General features: G+C 32.0%; 1 protein-coding gene across 6 annotated transcripts in view; it reads right to left on the bottom strand.

The window, feature by feature from the left end:
• The window catches only part of LOC141397780 (rho guanine nucleotide exchange factor 10-like protein), a 316,226-nt gene that overhangs the window by 6,543 nt on the left and 293,433 nt on the right, over positions 1-16,250 (bottom strand). For all 6 annotated transcript variants that reach the window (XM_073974502.1, XM_073974503.1, XM_073974500.1 and 3 more), the window contains one exon: positions 11,047-11,884. In XM_073974502.1, coding sequence (XP_073830603.1) covers positions 11,047-11,884 — 838 coding nt within the window. The remainder of the gene's footprint in view (positions 1-11,046; positions 11,885-16,250) is intronic.

Raw genomic sequence — 16,250 nt, 5'->3', positions numbered from 1 at the left:
AAATAATAATATTTTTAAATACTCGTGGATTTTTTAAAGAATATTTTTAAATACTCGTGGATTTTTTAAAGAATATTTTTAAATAATCGTGGATTTTTTAAAAAATATTTTTAAATACTCTTGAATTTTTTAAAGAATATTTTTAAATACTCGTTGATTTTTTAAAGAATATTTTTAAATACTCGTGGATTTTTTAAAGAATATTTTTAAATAATCGTGGATTTTTTAAAAAATATTTTTAAATACTCTTGAATTTTTTAAAGAATATTTTTAAATAATCGTGAATTTTTTAAAGAATATTTTTAAATAATCGTGGATTTTTTAAAGAATATTTTTAAATAATCGTGGATTTTTTGAAGAATATTTTTAAATAATCGTGGATTTTTTAAAGAATATTTTAAATACTCGTGGATTTTTTAAAGAATGTTTTTAAATAATCGTGGATTTTTTAAGGAATATTTTTAAATAATCGTGGATTTTTTAAAGAATATTTTTAAATACTCGTGGATTTTTTAAAGAATATTTTTATATACTCGTGGATTTTTTAAAGAATATTTTTAAATACTCGCGGATTTTTTAAAGAATATTTTTAAATAATCGTGGATTTTTAAAGAATATTTTTAAATACTCGTGGATTTTTTAAAGAATATTTTTAAATACTCGTGGATTTTTTTAAGAATATTTTTAAATAATCGTCGATTTTTTAAAGAATATTTTTAAATACTCGTGGATTTTTTAAAGAATATTTTTAAATACGCGTGGATTTTTTTTAAGAATATTTTTAAATAATCGTGGATTTTTTAAGAATATTTTTAAATAGTCGTGGATTTTTTAAAGAATATTTTTAAATAATCGTGGATTTTTTAAAGAATATTTTTAAATAATCGTGGATTTTTTAAAGAATATTTTTAAATAATCGTGGATTTTTTAAAGAATATTTTTAAATAATCGTGGATTTTTTAAAGAATATTTGTCATGGACCAAAACCCAAATAATCGTGGATTTTTTAAACAATATTTTTCATGGACAAAAACCCAAATAATCGTGGATTTTTTAATGAATATGTTTCATGGACCAAACCCAAATAATAGTGGATTTTTAATGAATATGTTTCATGGACCAAAACCCAAATAATCGTGATTTTTTCAAGGAATTTTTTCATGGACCAAAACCCAAATAACAGTGGATTTTTGAAGAATATTTTTCATGCACTAAACCTCAAATAATCCTGGATTTTTTAAATATTCGTGGATTTTTTAAATAATATTTTTTATGGACCAAACCCCAAATAACAGTGGATTTTCAGGGATCAAAACCCAAATAATCGAGAATTTTTTAAAGAATATTTTTCATAGTCCAAATAATCCTGAATTTTTTTAAAGAATATTTTTCATGATCCAAATAACCGTGTATTTTTTTAAAAAATATTTTTCATGATCCAAATAAACGTCGATTTTTAAAGAATATTTTTCTTGGTTCAAATAACCCTGGATTTTTTAAAGAATATTTTTCATGATCCAAATAACCGTGTATTTTTTTAAAAAATATTTTTTAGATACAAATAACCGTGGATTTTTTAAAGAATATTTTTCATGATCCAAATAACCGAGTATTTTTTTTAAAAATATTTTTCATGATCCAAATAACCCTGGATTTTTTAAAGAATATTTTTCATGGTCCAAATAACCGTGGATTTTTTAAAGAATATTTTTATGGTCCAAATAACCGAGGATTTTTTAAAGAATATTTTTCAAGGCATATGCTATTGAGGTTGTGATAAAAACTTCCATCAAGAAAAACTTCGTAACAGTGTATTTTTTAAACAATATTTTTCATGGCCTAAATAACCGTGGTTTTTTAAGAATATTTTTCATAGTCCAAATAACCGTGAATTTTTTAAAGAATATTTTTCACGGCCCAAGTAACCGTCGATCTTTTAAAGAATATTTTTTTCATGGTCCAAATAACCGTGTATTTTTTTAAGAATATTATTGATGGTCCAAACAACCGTGGATTTTTTAAAGAATATTTTTCATGATGCAAATAACCCGGGATTTTTTAAAGAATATTTTTCATGATGCAAATAACCCTGGATTTTTTAAAGAATATTTTTCATGGTCCAAATAACTCCGGATTTTTTTGAAGAATATTTTTCATGGTCCAAATAACCGTGGATTTTTTAAAAAATATTTTTCAATGCAAACGCTGTTGAAGTTGTGATAAAAACTTCCTTCAAGAAAAAGTTCATCTACACAATGCAATAACCAACATCATCTATGTTTCAAGTTTTGTTTTAATGCGTTAGTACAGTTTTACACATACTTTTAGGAGCCAAACCTTGACTTTATTTTCTTACTAACAGCTCATACAAAAATGCACTTGTAAAGGCGGGATCCGCAGATCTGGCCAGTTAATCTTAAAGCCAATATTTCTCTTATAAGTTGCACATACACATTATCACCTCTTCCGGACTTCTTGCAACAAGTAGTATCAGTTATCTCATATCAGAAACAGGTGATATTTAAGTGTTATGGGAAAACATTCAAATCTTTATCTCAAAAGAGATACTTTCATTTTTTAGTTTTGATTTAAACTTTTCACTTCTTCAGTTGTTGTTGTTATTGTAAACTGCGTTTTCAAATGTTATCAAAATTAACTCCCACAAAATTTTTTTTGTCTTAAATCGTTTTTAAATATGAATAAAATTTCCGCATTAGCAAATAATAATTTCTCTATGGCTCTGGTTTTTGATGTTTATCTTTTAAGGAAGCTTTTGCTGGCTTGTGGTTGTTTTTTCATTTTCTTTAAGGAAGAAAACGGAAAACAGATGAATGGATGGATTGATGGTGAACAAATGAATGAAAGGATAGAGAGTTAAATAAGACTAACAGATGGAAATTGTTTCTAAACAATAAATTAACTTGCATTAAAATTTTTTTCTCTCACTCTTTCTCAGTGGTGACTGCATAATAATTTTTTTCATTTTTTTAATATTGTGTGTGATTTTTCCCAAAACAAACCCCACTTTCGACCTGCATCATTTTCTTTTGTCTGCTTAGTGTAGTGTTTTTTTTCGCTTAAACAAATGAAAATGGATTGAATTGTGTTTTTTCGGTTTATTCACCAAACAATCAAAATAAACCATAAAAATTCACTTTATTATCTCTTTAGCAATTTATTACATCCGAAGCGGAAACCATACCCTTTTTCCCAAGCCAACAAGCAACCAACAACAAAGTTCGTCCAAAAAAAAATCTATGGAAATATAAAACCGATTGAGGAAAATACCATGCACACACAATCAAAAGCTACGATTTATTTATGAGTCCATAGTACACACAAAAACAGAAACATTTAGTGATGGACACATGAAGAGGGAAAACCCCGTCAATCACCTCTTGGGTGGGTGGGTTGTTGGTTGGCTGGATGCGAAATGAATTGAATTGCAATAATTATCATCATTGCCAAATTGCATAAATCAACAAATTAACATGAAAACTTGAATATCAGACTAAGCAGACCATAAGAAATCCTAAACGGACCATTGTCAGAAAGACAAAAATTATCTACAAAGGTTTTGTGGCAAATCATGAGCAATAGAGGCGTAGTATTTGCCCTCCAAAGAACGACGTTTTTTTTGTTTATTTCCCCAACTCATTGATAATGTTTGATTTTGACCAGCCACGAAATCAAACAAAGAAAGCCGAGAGTTGAAAAAACAACCTAAAGCTTTGGTATTTGACTTTAAACTCTGTTGATGTTGTTGTCTTTCTTTGACAAAACCAATGAATTGCGAAAACAAAACTCGGCTAAGATAGACAGCCGGTATAAAGTAAATGATGACTTTTGTTGTTATTGGTATTGTTGTTTGTCTTCTCGGCGGAGGCTGTTATAGTAAATCGTAGGCAATTTATAATGCCACACAATGTTTTTCTTTTCGGGGGAGCTTTAACCAATTTTCATGGGGTCGATATAATTTTTGAAACTTAACATAAGTATGAAAATTTGTAATGTTTGTTTTGTACCTCGAAACGACAATATTTTTGTATTATGTTTTTGGGCAGGATTTTAAGAAATCGGAAAAAATTAGTAACTTTTTTATTTTTTTGTTTTGCCTTATTAAGGCGAAGGTCATTTTTAGAGTGATATTTGAGCTAGTTTGACCTAAGAGGTACATTGAAAAATTAGGAATCCACCGAAGCCCCACACATTCAACCACTATGCTACTTTTCACGGGTGGTTAGACCGATCATCAGCCATATTGAATGGTGTTTTAGTGGGTGAACGAAGGCTAAGCTTGGAAGCTAGCATTTATATCACAAATCATTCGAAATTTGTAGATTCGAATTATTTATTTTATTTTTAATGTTCGTCATTTAATTCCAAACCTTTCCTATAGTCCGACTATTTTGTAATGCTTTATTACAAATGCTAAGGCAGCTTTTTTCACATTTATTTTATTTGTCCTTCTGTATCGGAAGATTTTGATCATCAATATTTGTCATCGGAATCTTTGACAAGTTGATGGTGGCTTAGAATGCTACGAGGCCTGCAACCGTGTCACTTGGTTGTTGGAGTACCAGGTTCGAATCCCAGCCTGGCACATGCTGATGTCATTTTTTTGTTTTCCCTTATTAAGGCGAAGGTCATTTTTTGAGTGATATTTGAATTAATTAATTTTTGGTAAATACAAAACTAGTTCGAAATATATTCCAATTAAATCTTAATAAAAAAGTTACAGATTTGAAGATTTGGATAAAGTGAGCGGACTAGTTCAGTTGAACGGTTCACTGAAGAGACCAGTTGTTTGTTTTAAGAAATAGAAGTATTGCCTATTCGATTCACTAAGGTGAACTGGGCTAAAACCATGCGTTTCTAAAAAAATCTAAATCACTCACCACAAAAAGCAATAGTTTCAAAACCCGCTTTTGACTATGGATTTAATCTAATTTGGAAGAGATTGGTGATATGCTGACAACTGAAGAGATTTTTATAATTTTTAATGAAGTGGATAACCTTTCATTTCCATCAATCGCAGATTCATATTTACCCAGCATATCATAAACCCCTCGTGAATGTAAGACAAACATAGATTAGCCTGACCATAACATAGGATTCCATGCTGATCATAATATCAACTCCTGCCAAGAAAATCATAGAAAGAAAACTAAAAAGCAACTCCCACCATTGGTATCATTTATACATCGGGTGTTGGAAGAAAAACGCGAAAAAAATATGAGCTGGACAACATTTGTCCATCATTCTCTGCTTGCTTACTTGATTTTAGCTATACCAAGGTGGCGTTATGGCGTTTGATTCCGTGCGCTGGCGCAACCAACATCCGACCGACCATTAACTGATTGAACGCGAGTGAACGAAATAATACGCAATAACATGACCATTGGTGATGCCAAAGAAAAAAACTGCAAATGATTGTCAGTCCGTCAGTCAGTTAGGAGTAAAATACCCACAAAACTGTTAACATTTTATTTTATTGAATGACTTTGAGAGGAGGAGACTTGTTTTTTAGCCTGCTTACCTCCATTACCGCCAGAGTTAATATGATGATGATCAGCAGCAGAAGTAGCTGCAGCATCTATGCTGGATACAAACTTGGTTACAAATGATGATGTCTTAAGTCTTTTGCGCATGCAGTTTTTCTCTATTGTTTTCCACCGCCCTCACTCCTCCACCACTTCTCTAACAATCATGTTCGGATTATTTGTTATTGAATCGTTTGAAGTTTATGTTTGGTTTCTTTGTATTAACTTAGCTGGGGTATTTAACATCACGCAATTCATTAGAAAGAAAGTCAAACAAGGTGAAAAGAAGAAATGCTTGAGATATTAAAAGTAATTTTGTTGAAGTTCAGTTTTTTTTTCATTTTTTCTTGTTATGTTTCTGAAAGATGTCTATGAAAATTTCACTCTCATTTGTAGGAGTCATTGACATAATGTTGTATATATGTTGAATACATCACACAGTATGTGATTTCAGGTGGAGTCAATAAAATTTTAGTTTTCGTGTGTGGCCTCCTAAGACTTCAACTTGTTGTTGTAGAAATCAAATTAAATTGAAAAATTATAATATGTACTAATTGTCCGTTGGGGGGAAAGAATGTGAAATTTAATTTGCCATAAAGCTTTGGGCAGTAGGTTAAGAAAGTGAAAATTAATTGTTAATAATTGAAAGTGTAATGTATTGAAAATTTCAAAATAGTTAATTGGAAAGAATTCTATGATTGACAAGGGTTTTTAGGAGTTTCGTGTATTTTTAGATTAACATTTCTTATTCTTAAGAATTCTTAAATTAGATAATTATTTGGATATTTAATATATGGATAAAAAGCATTCATTTTTTGTTATTTGGATAAAAATATTCCGCCCTGCTAACCTATATACTTTCTTTTTTGTGGGGATGATTAATTTGGATAATCTATTTTCATAACATGAATACATATTTTCGAACATGATAAATAAATATTTTTAATAATTATTTCCGAATCTTTTTTAGTTTGAATAAGTTAGATGAACTATTTTGAATATTATAATAAAGTATATAAACCGCTTTTGTTATTTGGATAACTATTTTAATTGTTTGGATAATTTGGATAAATTAAAACTAAACAATTAAAAAACTATCAGTCGGCTTTGCCGGCAGAGATATACCCTCAGCATGTGTACATTGAAATAATTTTTTCCCAAAATAAGTATGTATTTAGGAGGGTTTAAAAATTTTGGGCGTTTGAACCGACATTAGGATTAAAGATCAAAAGTTTTGCGGAGGAGATACTAAAAGGAATGGATCGACATTAACCGTTGTGGAAGTGGACCTCTACCCACAACATATGTTGCCATATGGGGTTTTTACACTCTTCAGGCCGTTTGCTTCTTGAGCAAAAAAAACGTTTACCATCATCATTGAGACAACGAATGCAAGTTGCTTGAACAAAAATCATCGTGATTCGATATCAGGTCTTAAAGTGAACTTATCCGAAAGTTTGTGTGGGAGGTACCGGATAGAGTGAACAAATATAGTCCATATTTGAACCTGATCTATATCTGATGTGTAAAGTATAGGCCAATTCGGCCACTCTCTTCAAGAGTGACCGTACGAACAATTTTTCCGAACATTTTTTGAACTTTTGTGGGGGAGGTACCTTAAGGAGTGGACCGATATGGCTTATCTTCAAACTGAAACTATGTTTGGACAAAATATTACTAAGGCCAAATTTTAGACCGAATCGGCAGATCCGTTCGAGAGTTATCTTGCGCTCCAACCACCTCACACGGTGTCATAGGGGTTTTTTGCAACTTTCAGGCTATTTTCTCAGGAAGTATGGACTAACCCCTGATGAAACGTGCACCGTCGTATGGAGGGCAGTGAACACAAGTTGCTAAAACAAAAATCAAATCGATTCGAGAGGTGGACCTAAACTGAACTTTTTCGAAATTTTGTGTGGGAGGTACCCGAAGGAGTGGGCCGATTTAGTCCATATTGAAACCTTATCTAAGTGTGGTACACATTTCACGATGGGGAAAGTATGAACCAAATCGGTTACTCCCTTCAAGAGTCATCGTGCGCAAAATTTTTTTGAAAATTGTCGAACTTTTGTGTGGGAGGTTCCGGAAGGAGTGGACCGATATAGCCCATCTTCGAACTTAAACTAAGTTTGGGTAAAATATTACGAAAGCCAAAATTTGTATCGAATCGGTTCATCCGTTCAAGAGTTATAGTGCGCTTCAGCCAGCCAGACAGACGGACGGACATTGCTCTATCGACTCCGAATTGTCTGAAACACATTTCGTCCAAACATACCGGGGTCTAAAACCATTATTTCGATGAGGCACATTTTGCCCGTATGAAAGTGTATATACCCTCGTTAGCATAAATGCTGAGGGTATAAAAAGGTTAAAAAATCCAAATACATGAAAATATTTTGGACTCGGATAAAATATTTTTATAATTATAATCTGGATAAAATACTTTTGAAATATTTTGGACACGGATAAAATATTTTCATCACTTAAATAAAATGGATAAAATATTTCCATCATTTGAAAAAAGTGGATACAATATTTTGGACTCGGATAAAATATTTTCATCATTTAAATAAAGTGGATGAAGCATTTTGAACTCGGATAAAACATTTAAACAAAGTGGATAAAAATATTTGTGAAATGCTTTGGACTCGGATAAAATATTATCATTTGAGTAAAATGGATAAAATATTTTGGATTCGGATAACATATTTTCATCATTTAAATAAAGTGGATGAAGTATTTTTGAAGTATTTTGAACTCGGATAAAATATTGTCATCATATAAACAAAGTGGATAAAAATATTTGTGAAATATTTTGGACTCGTATAAAATATTGTCATCATTTCAATAACGTGGATGAAAAATTTTTGAAATATTTTGGACACGGATAAAATATTTTCATCACTTAAATAAAACGGATAAAATATTTCCATCATTTGAAAAAAGTGGATACAATATTTTGGACTCGGATAAAATATTTTCATCATTTGAAAAAATTGGGTAAAATATTTTGGATTTGGATAAAGTATTTTCCTCATTCGAATAATGTGGATTAATATTTTTGCAATATTTTGGACTCGATACAATATTTTGATATCTTGAATAAAGTGGAAAAAATTTTGAAATACATATTTAGGGCTCGGATAGAATATTTTCATAATTTGAATAAAGAGAAAAAATTTTCTGAAATATTATTGAAATATTTTGGACGCGGATAAAATATTGTCATCATTTTAATTAAATGGCTGAAATATTTTGGACTTGGATAAAATATTTTCATCATTTGAATAAAAAGAATAAAATATTTTGGATTCGCACAAAATATTTTCATCATTTGAATAAAGTGGATAAAATATTTTGGTCTCGTATAAAATATTTTCATCATTTGAATAAAGTTGATTCAATATTTTGGATTCGGATAAAGTATTTCCCTCATTCGAATAATGTGGATAAATATTTTTGAAATATTTTGGACTCGCATAAAATATTTTCATCATTTGAATAAAGTGGACAACAATTTTTGAAATACATATTTTGGACTCGGTTAAAATATTTGCATAATTAGAATAAAGAGAAAATATGTTTTGAAATGGTTTGGACTCGAATAAAATATTGTCATCATTTGAATAAAGTGGATAAAATATTTTGGCCCCGGATAAAATATTTTCATAGTTTGAATAAAGTCGATATTTTTTTTAATATTTTGGATTCGTATAAAATATTTTCATCATTTGAATGAACTGGATAAAATATTTTTAAAATATTTTGGAATCGGATAAAATGTTTGTATCATTTGAATAAAGTGGACAAAATTTTTTGAAATACATATTTTGGGCTCGGATAAAATATTTTCATAATTTGAATAAAGAGAACAAATTTTCTGAAATATTATTGAAATATTTTGGACGCGGATAAAATATTGATATCATTTGAACAAAGTGGATAAAAATATTTGTGTGATATTTTGGACTCGCATAAAATGTTTTCATCATTTGAATAAAAAGGCTGAAATATTTTGGACTCGGATAAAATATTTTCATCATTTGAATAAAGTGGATAAAATATTTCTGAAATATTTTGGACTCGGATAAACTATTTTCATCATTTTAATAAAAAGAATAAAATATTTTGGATTCGTATAAAATATTGTCATCATTTGAATAACGCGGATAAAATATTTTGGACTCGGATAAAATACTTTCATCATTTGAATAAAGTGAATAAAATATTTTGGATTCGAATAAAATATTTTCCTCATTTGAATAAGGTGGATAAATATTTTTGAAATACTTTGAACTCGGATAAAATATTTTCATAATTGGAATAGAGTCGATAAATTATTTTTGAAATATTTTGAATACGGATAAACTATTTTCATCCCTTAAAAAATCCGATAAAATATTTTCGATTGGGATAAAATATTTTCATAATTTGAATAAAGTGGATAAAATATTTGTGAACTGTTTGGGACTTGGATAAAATATTTTCATCATTTGAATAGAATGGATAAAATATTTTGGACTCGGATAAAATATTGTCATTATTTGGATAAAGTGGGTAACATATTTTTGGATAATGCGGATAATCCTTTTCCTGCATGTTAATTATGTAAATACATATTTTTTATTATGAGGATAACTATTTTGGACGGGGGTAACATATTTTCAACACTTGAATAACGTAAATAAAATATTTTTGAAATATTTTGGATTCGGAAAAAAATATTTTCATCATTTGAATAAAGTGCATAACATATTTTTGAAATATTTTGGAATCGGATAAAATATTTTCATCATTTGATGAACATGGATAAAATATTTTTGACGCTGATATATCAATTATATCTTTTGTGGATAAACAACTCTTTCATTTAGAAAATTTAGACACACAATTTTAGTTAGTCGAATAAGAATTTTTCGTACGGATAAACTTTCTTGTCTGCTGCATAACTATTTTCCGCATTATAATCAATTAAATGAACAGTTTTCATTTTTTGGATAAATGCGGACAATTATTATCTTACATGGATTGTGTGGATAATTAATTTTTGTTATTTGGATAACAATTTTGACATCTGATATAATGTTTCCATCTTTTCAATAACGCGAATAATATATTTGATGCTGAGTTTTTTAACAATGTGGTTTTTATCCACACTTTTTATTTGAAAAATATGGGTAGACGATTTTAGTTAGTCGAATAAGAATTTTTGAGATGGATAAAATTTGTCGTGTTCTGGATAACTATTTTCGCCATTTGTATAATGTGGATAACATTTTTCGTTGTTGGGATAATAATTATTAAAACGGATAAATACTATCCATCATTTGGATAAATTGCGACAACTGTTTTCGTTGTTTGGATAATTAACATCGATAGGGATAACATAACTGCATAATTCAAATAAGCCATTTAAGTGCTCTGAATAACAGGAAAATCATTTTACAAAATCTCATTTTATAACATTTAAAATAAAATACATAATCATTCAACACACACTCACCTGCAGTTAATATTCTCGACAATGTTGCAGAAGTACTATTATCGACAATTTCCACATCGGACACGGGATACATCCATTTGAAGGTCAACTTTTCCGTTGCACCAAAATCATGTGACTGCTTGGGTGCGACCGAAACACAAATCACTTTATCGTTTAACAACAACAAACGACGCTGTTTCGATTTGACTATAAAACCAGCTTGATTAAATTCCATATGTGTTACATTATCCTCTCTGAGTAAATAACGTGGCCGATTGCCTTCGGTTGTGGTTAGAGAGCGTGTATTAAATGTTCCACTTATGTGTCCTAGCATTTCTTTGAAACCCTGATACTGTTCAGCTTCACGTTTACGTTCGTTCAACATTTCGGCCAACAATTCCAGTTGTGTTAAGGCCAACTGTAACGACATACGATCATGATGGCCCTGGGGTGTATATTTCAACAGATCTTGCAAAAAGAGTATGAATTGGGGAAAACGTTGCACCGGCTTAACCATCAGACCGAAAAAACTTAAACGATCGTGAGCACTGATTTGTTTAACTTTGAAGAAATCCGCCAATGCGGATTTGCGTTTCTCCTCCATTTTGGCTAATTCCATGGCAGCTGAGAAATTGTTAATGAAACCCGAATAGATTTCCAAGATACGTGGCTTACTGAAGGCGCTAACAAAACAATCACCCAGTTTTTCATCACGATCCCAATTGCGTACACATTCGGCCAAAGCAATGCGGAACAGTTGATGCGATTGGAGGATATCGGGCAGGCGATGAAAGAGTGTATTGATTTTGGTAGCACTCAAAACGGGTGGACTACTTTCTTCCAGAGGTTTTTTGTAATCCTAGAGATAGAGCGGAGTTGATGGTTGTTTTGCGGTTTTGTTGTTGTTGGTTTTTTTGTTATGGTTACGGCAATCAAGGAAAATAAAAGGAAAAAAAATAGAACAAAACGATAGAGAAAAATATGAATTAGTAAAGATTAAAGGGTAACTATAAAAATGTGTTGTTGTAGCATATGTATAGAATGAGTTTTGGTGAGTAATTTATTTAAAGGAAGAAGAAGAAATTAATTATTTTTTAGATTTTGTATTTTATTTAAATTTTTTTCGATTCTGAAGCTTGTAAATGGCAGCCAATATTTTTTGCCAGATAACTTAGTAGAAATAATTATTTTTATTTGAAAATTTTGCCTATTAGGCGAAGGTCATTTTTTATTAATTTTTTTAATTAATTTCTCGTTAGAGACGAGCTTACTGACCAAGATGCTTTTTGAAAAAGGAAAGCCGACGATACGAACCCACACAATCACCACTGTGTGACATGCATGTTTCGCCTTTGGTTTAGGAAGGCTTCTCAGACACATCGACTGTGGGGCGGCTTCGCTATCCTCTAACTTATTTCCTCTTTCAAATACAAGTTGTTTTTTTACAAAGTTGAATTTTTTGTTCAAATCTTTGTATGGCTTTCATGACAAACGCTTAGCGTAGCCTTTGAAAGTTATTAGTTTGGTTCTGAACACTAACACGCCGTGACAACACTTTTTTCCATGTGTTTTTCAAGGACGTGGGTTCGAACCCCAGCCTGGCTCAAGCTGATTTTTATTTTTATTTGAAAATTTTGCCTATTAGGCGAAGGTCATTTTTTATTAATTTTTTTAATTAATTTCTCGTTAGAGACGAGCATACTGACCAAGATGCTTTTTGAAAAAGGAAAGCCGACGATACGAACCCACACAATGAACAAAAAATTCAACTTTGTAAAAAAACAACTTGTATTTGAAAGAGGAAATAAGTTAGAGGATAGCGAAGCCGCCCCACAGTCGATGTGTCTGAGGAGCCTTCCTAAACCAAAGGCGAAACATGCATGTCACACAGTGGTGATTGTGTGGGTTCGTATCGTCGGCTTTCCTTTTTCAAAAAGCATCTTGGTCAGTATGCTCGTCTCTAACGAGAAATTAATTAAAAAAATTAATAAAAAATGACCTTCGCCTAATAGGCAAAATTTTCAAATAAAAATAAAAATCAGCTTGAGCCAGGCTGGGGTTCGAACCCACGTCCTTGAAAAACACATGGAAAAAAGTGTTGTCACGGCGTGTTAGTGTTCAGAACCAAACTCATAACTTTCAAAGGCTACGCTAAGCGTTTGTCATGAAAGCCATACAAAGATTTGAACAAAAAATTCAACTTTGTAAAAAAACAACTTGTATTTGAAAGAGGAAATAAGTTAGAGGATAGCGAAGCCGCCCCACAGTCGATGTGTCTGAGAAGCCTTCCTAAACCAAAGGCGAAACATGCATGTCACACAGTGGTGATTGTGTGGGTTCGTATCGTCGGCTTTCCTTTTTCAAAAAGCATCTTGGTCAGTAAGCTCGTCTCTAACGAGAAATTAATTAAAATAATTATTTGTTATTATTTTTATAACAGAGTAACCTTTTCATTAAAACTTTTCAAATGGTAGAAACGTATAATGGCTAGGGTAAAATTTCTACATTGTGGTGTAGAGTATAATCATTAGGGTGGCGCGAATTGAAAATCATAAGGGGCCCTTCGCGTTTCTGATTCCTGGGATTGTCCTGAGCAAAAAAGTCTACTACAGTATATGTCTGAGGTGAAAAATTGTGCCTCCCGATTTTGACTTATCATTTATACTGGATGAATGTTTGGTAATAATAAACGGATAAGACTGCATTTAAGCGTAATATGTTAAAAGGAAGTTAGGTGATGAGTGACAGACTGACATTAACATCAAGACGAACGAATTTAAACTAGGATTCCAATATTTCATACAAAAGATCTATAATATTGAGTATATTTTTCAACGCCATTTATATTTGATATTATTTAAATATCTCATTAATTTAACTACTCAGAAAATTCTATGGGCTTTAAATATATAAATTACGGTGATGACTTTTCTGCTTCTTATTTTGTTTTGCTGTAGCCTTTGCTTATATCTGTTTTGCTGAATCGCTCTTCGGATTCGTTTATGGTAGCCACTCCGTTTTCATTCAGTTTGAGGTGCCAAAAATGAAAGTGCATTTTTTATTGATGTAAGTTTATTCTTTGGCAAAGCGTTGGGCCTCGATGAAATCTCCTTAATAATGTTGAAGCAGCTGGATGAGCCGGTTGTCGAGTATCTTACCAAAGTTCCAAACCTGACGCTAGCTACCCACATCATTCCCGAAGTACTGAAAAGTGGGAAGGGTGTTTCCGCCACAGAAGCCAGGCAAGGACAACAGGAAAAGTAAATCGTACAGACCGATTTCAGTTTTGTCGCCAGAAGCAAATACCCCTAAGGCCTTAGCACGATAACAGCGCTGCACGCCATCTCAACCTGAGACCGTCGTGTGATAGAACAGTGATGGTGTCGCTTGACTTATCAAAAACCTGAACACAAATTTTGGGGAATAGATAATTCCTTTTGGAGATGAAAGCCCTTTTTGAGTATATTAAGAACCCCGAAGGACAGATCCGCCGTGAGTCCAACTTCCGCGTTATGGCGTGATGAAGTTTATTTTCGTAAAGCACTTCGACCTTCTAACCCGCTTCCTTCAATGTCCTTATCGTCCTTTATTTTAAGAGCCGCTATAAAATTACCACAAGATGACGTTTTTCAACTTCGAAATGTTCTGCAAAAATGTTGCTCAGAAAATTTTAGGTACGACTCTCATTGACAACTAATCGATTTTAGGACGAAAGGACATTTATAGGACGAAAAGGACATTGAAGAAAGCGAGTTAGAAGGTCGAAGTGCTCTACGAAAATAATCTTCATTCGATTTGTCTGAAGACATGTTATCTCAAAAAAAGCTAAAGCAACAATGAAGAAAGATATAACACTAATTCCTGATGGGTTACAGGGTGTCTAGCAAAAACTGCATCACGCCATAACGCGGAAGTTCGACTCACGGCGGATCTGTTCCTCGGGGTTCTTAATATACTTAATATACCATACCATATTCTTAATATACCAAGGACACCCATCCCCAAGTGCAACTCGTTTGAAAAATATTCAAACTTGCCAGAATGCGGCACTGAGAACTGTAACAGTGTGCCTCCTTTTATCATCAGTGGACCAACTGCAACAGGAAACGGGGAATTTTCCAGTACGGCAAAACAATCCCAGCAAAATGTTCGATGCCAAAGATGCTATTCAATCAGGGGTGAAAGTGATCTGGCATGTCATATTTTTAGCATCTTCATCGATGAATTTTATATGAGCGTGGACCCCAAAAGATGCTAATCATTTTTGGATCCAAAGCATGTCATTTACACCAATGCTTTGACATGTCATTTTCACCAATGCTTTGGCATGTCATTTTCACCAACCCTTTGCAATAACATTATCATTACGACGAGAGTTTAAACAACGTTGGTTGTGTTTTTGAGTCTCCGACAACATCAAGCTTATTGTAAATAATTAATCTTATATATTTAAAAAAAATATATAAATAAAACCACAAAATTCATCTCTTTTGGATCGATGGAATGGGTTCAAATGCTGATGAAAAGATACGATCTTTCACGACTTCTTTTGCATGGGTTCAAAAGCTAATGAAAAGATCGGATCTTTCACGACTTCCTTTGCATGGGTTCAAATGCTAATGAAAAGATCGGATCTTTCACGACTACCTTTGAATCAACGCAAAAGATGACATGAAATCACGTCATCGCATAGAACCCCTTCCTTCAAATTTTGCTGGGATGGTATGCCTTTATTGTAGTACTTGTTCATGTGTTATGGTGAGAGTCAGGTCAAACGTTACAAGAGAGAACCCCATAAACAAGTATAGTGTGAGTCATTATAATCACCATATGGAGGATAGGATTCTCCCACACAGGCATGTCAACAGCGATTATCAGATTAAAGAGAGGGCCAACGTTATAAGAGAGAATCCATAGATCAACGGCAAGCAGGTTTAAATATAGATGCAGACACAGATGTCATAAAAAAAGTATTGTGTGAATGCGGTCCTCAAAGAACATCCTTATCTATCGCAGCTGAGAAGCTTTGGCGACAAATCAGCTACGCTTGGAATGGTGCAGCAGTCTAAATTTTTAAAGGCACGTTTTGATGACGCCGTACAAAACATATGCCCAGCATGCGGCACTGCACCCTTTTAAAACTGCCCTGCCAAACTTCTCAACTAGAGTTGTGTAGTTCCGGAGCGAACTAGTTCCAAGGAACTATTCCGGACAAGGAACTATTG

Source organism: Musca autumnalis, unplaced genomic scaffold (assembly GCF_047663935.1).
Source record: "Musca autumnalis isolate F117 unplaced genomic scaffold, ASM4766393v1 scaffold_3, whole genome shotgun sequence".
Lineage (NCBI taxonomy): Eukaryota > Metazoa > Arthropoda > Insecta > Diptera > Muscidae > Musca > Musca autumnalis.
This window is presented reverse-complemented; position numbering and strand designations above follow the sequence as displayed.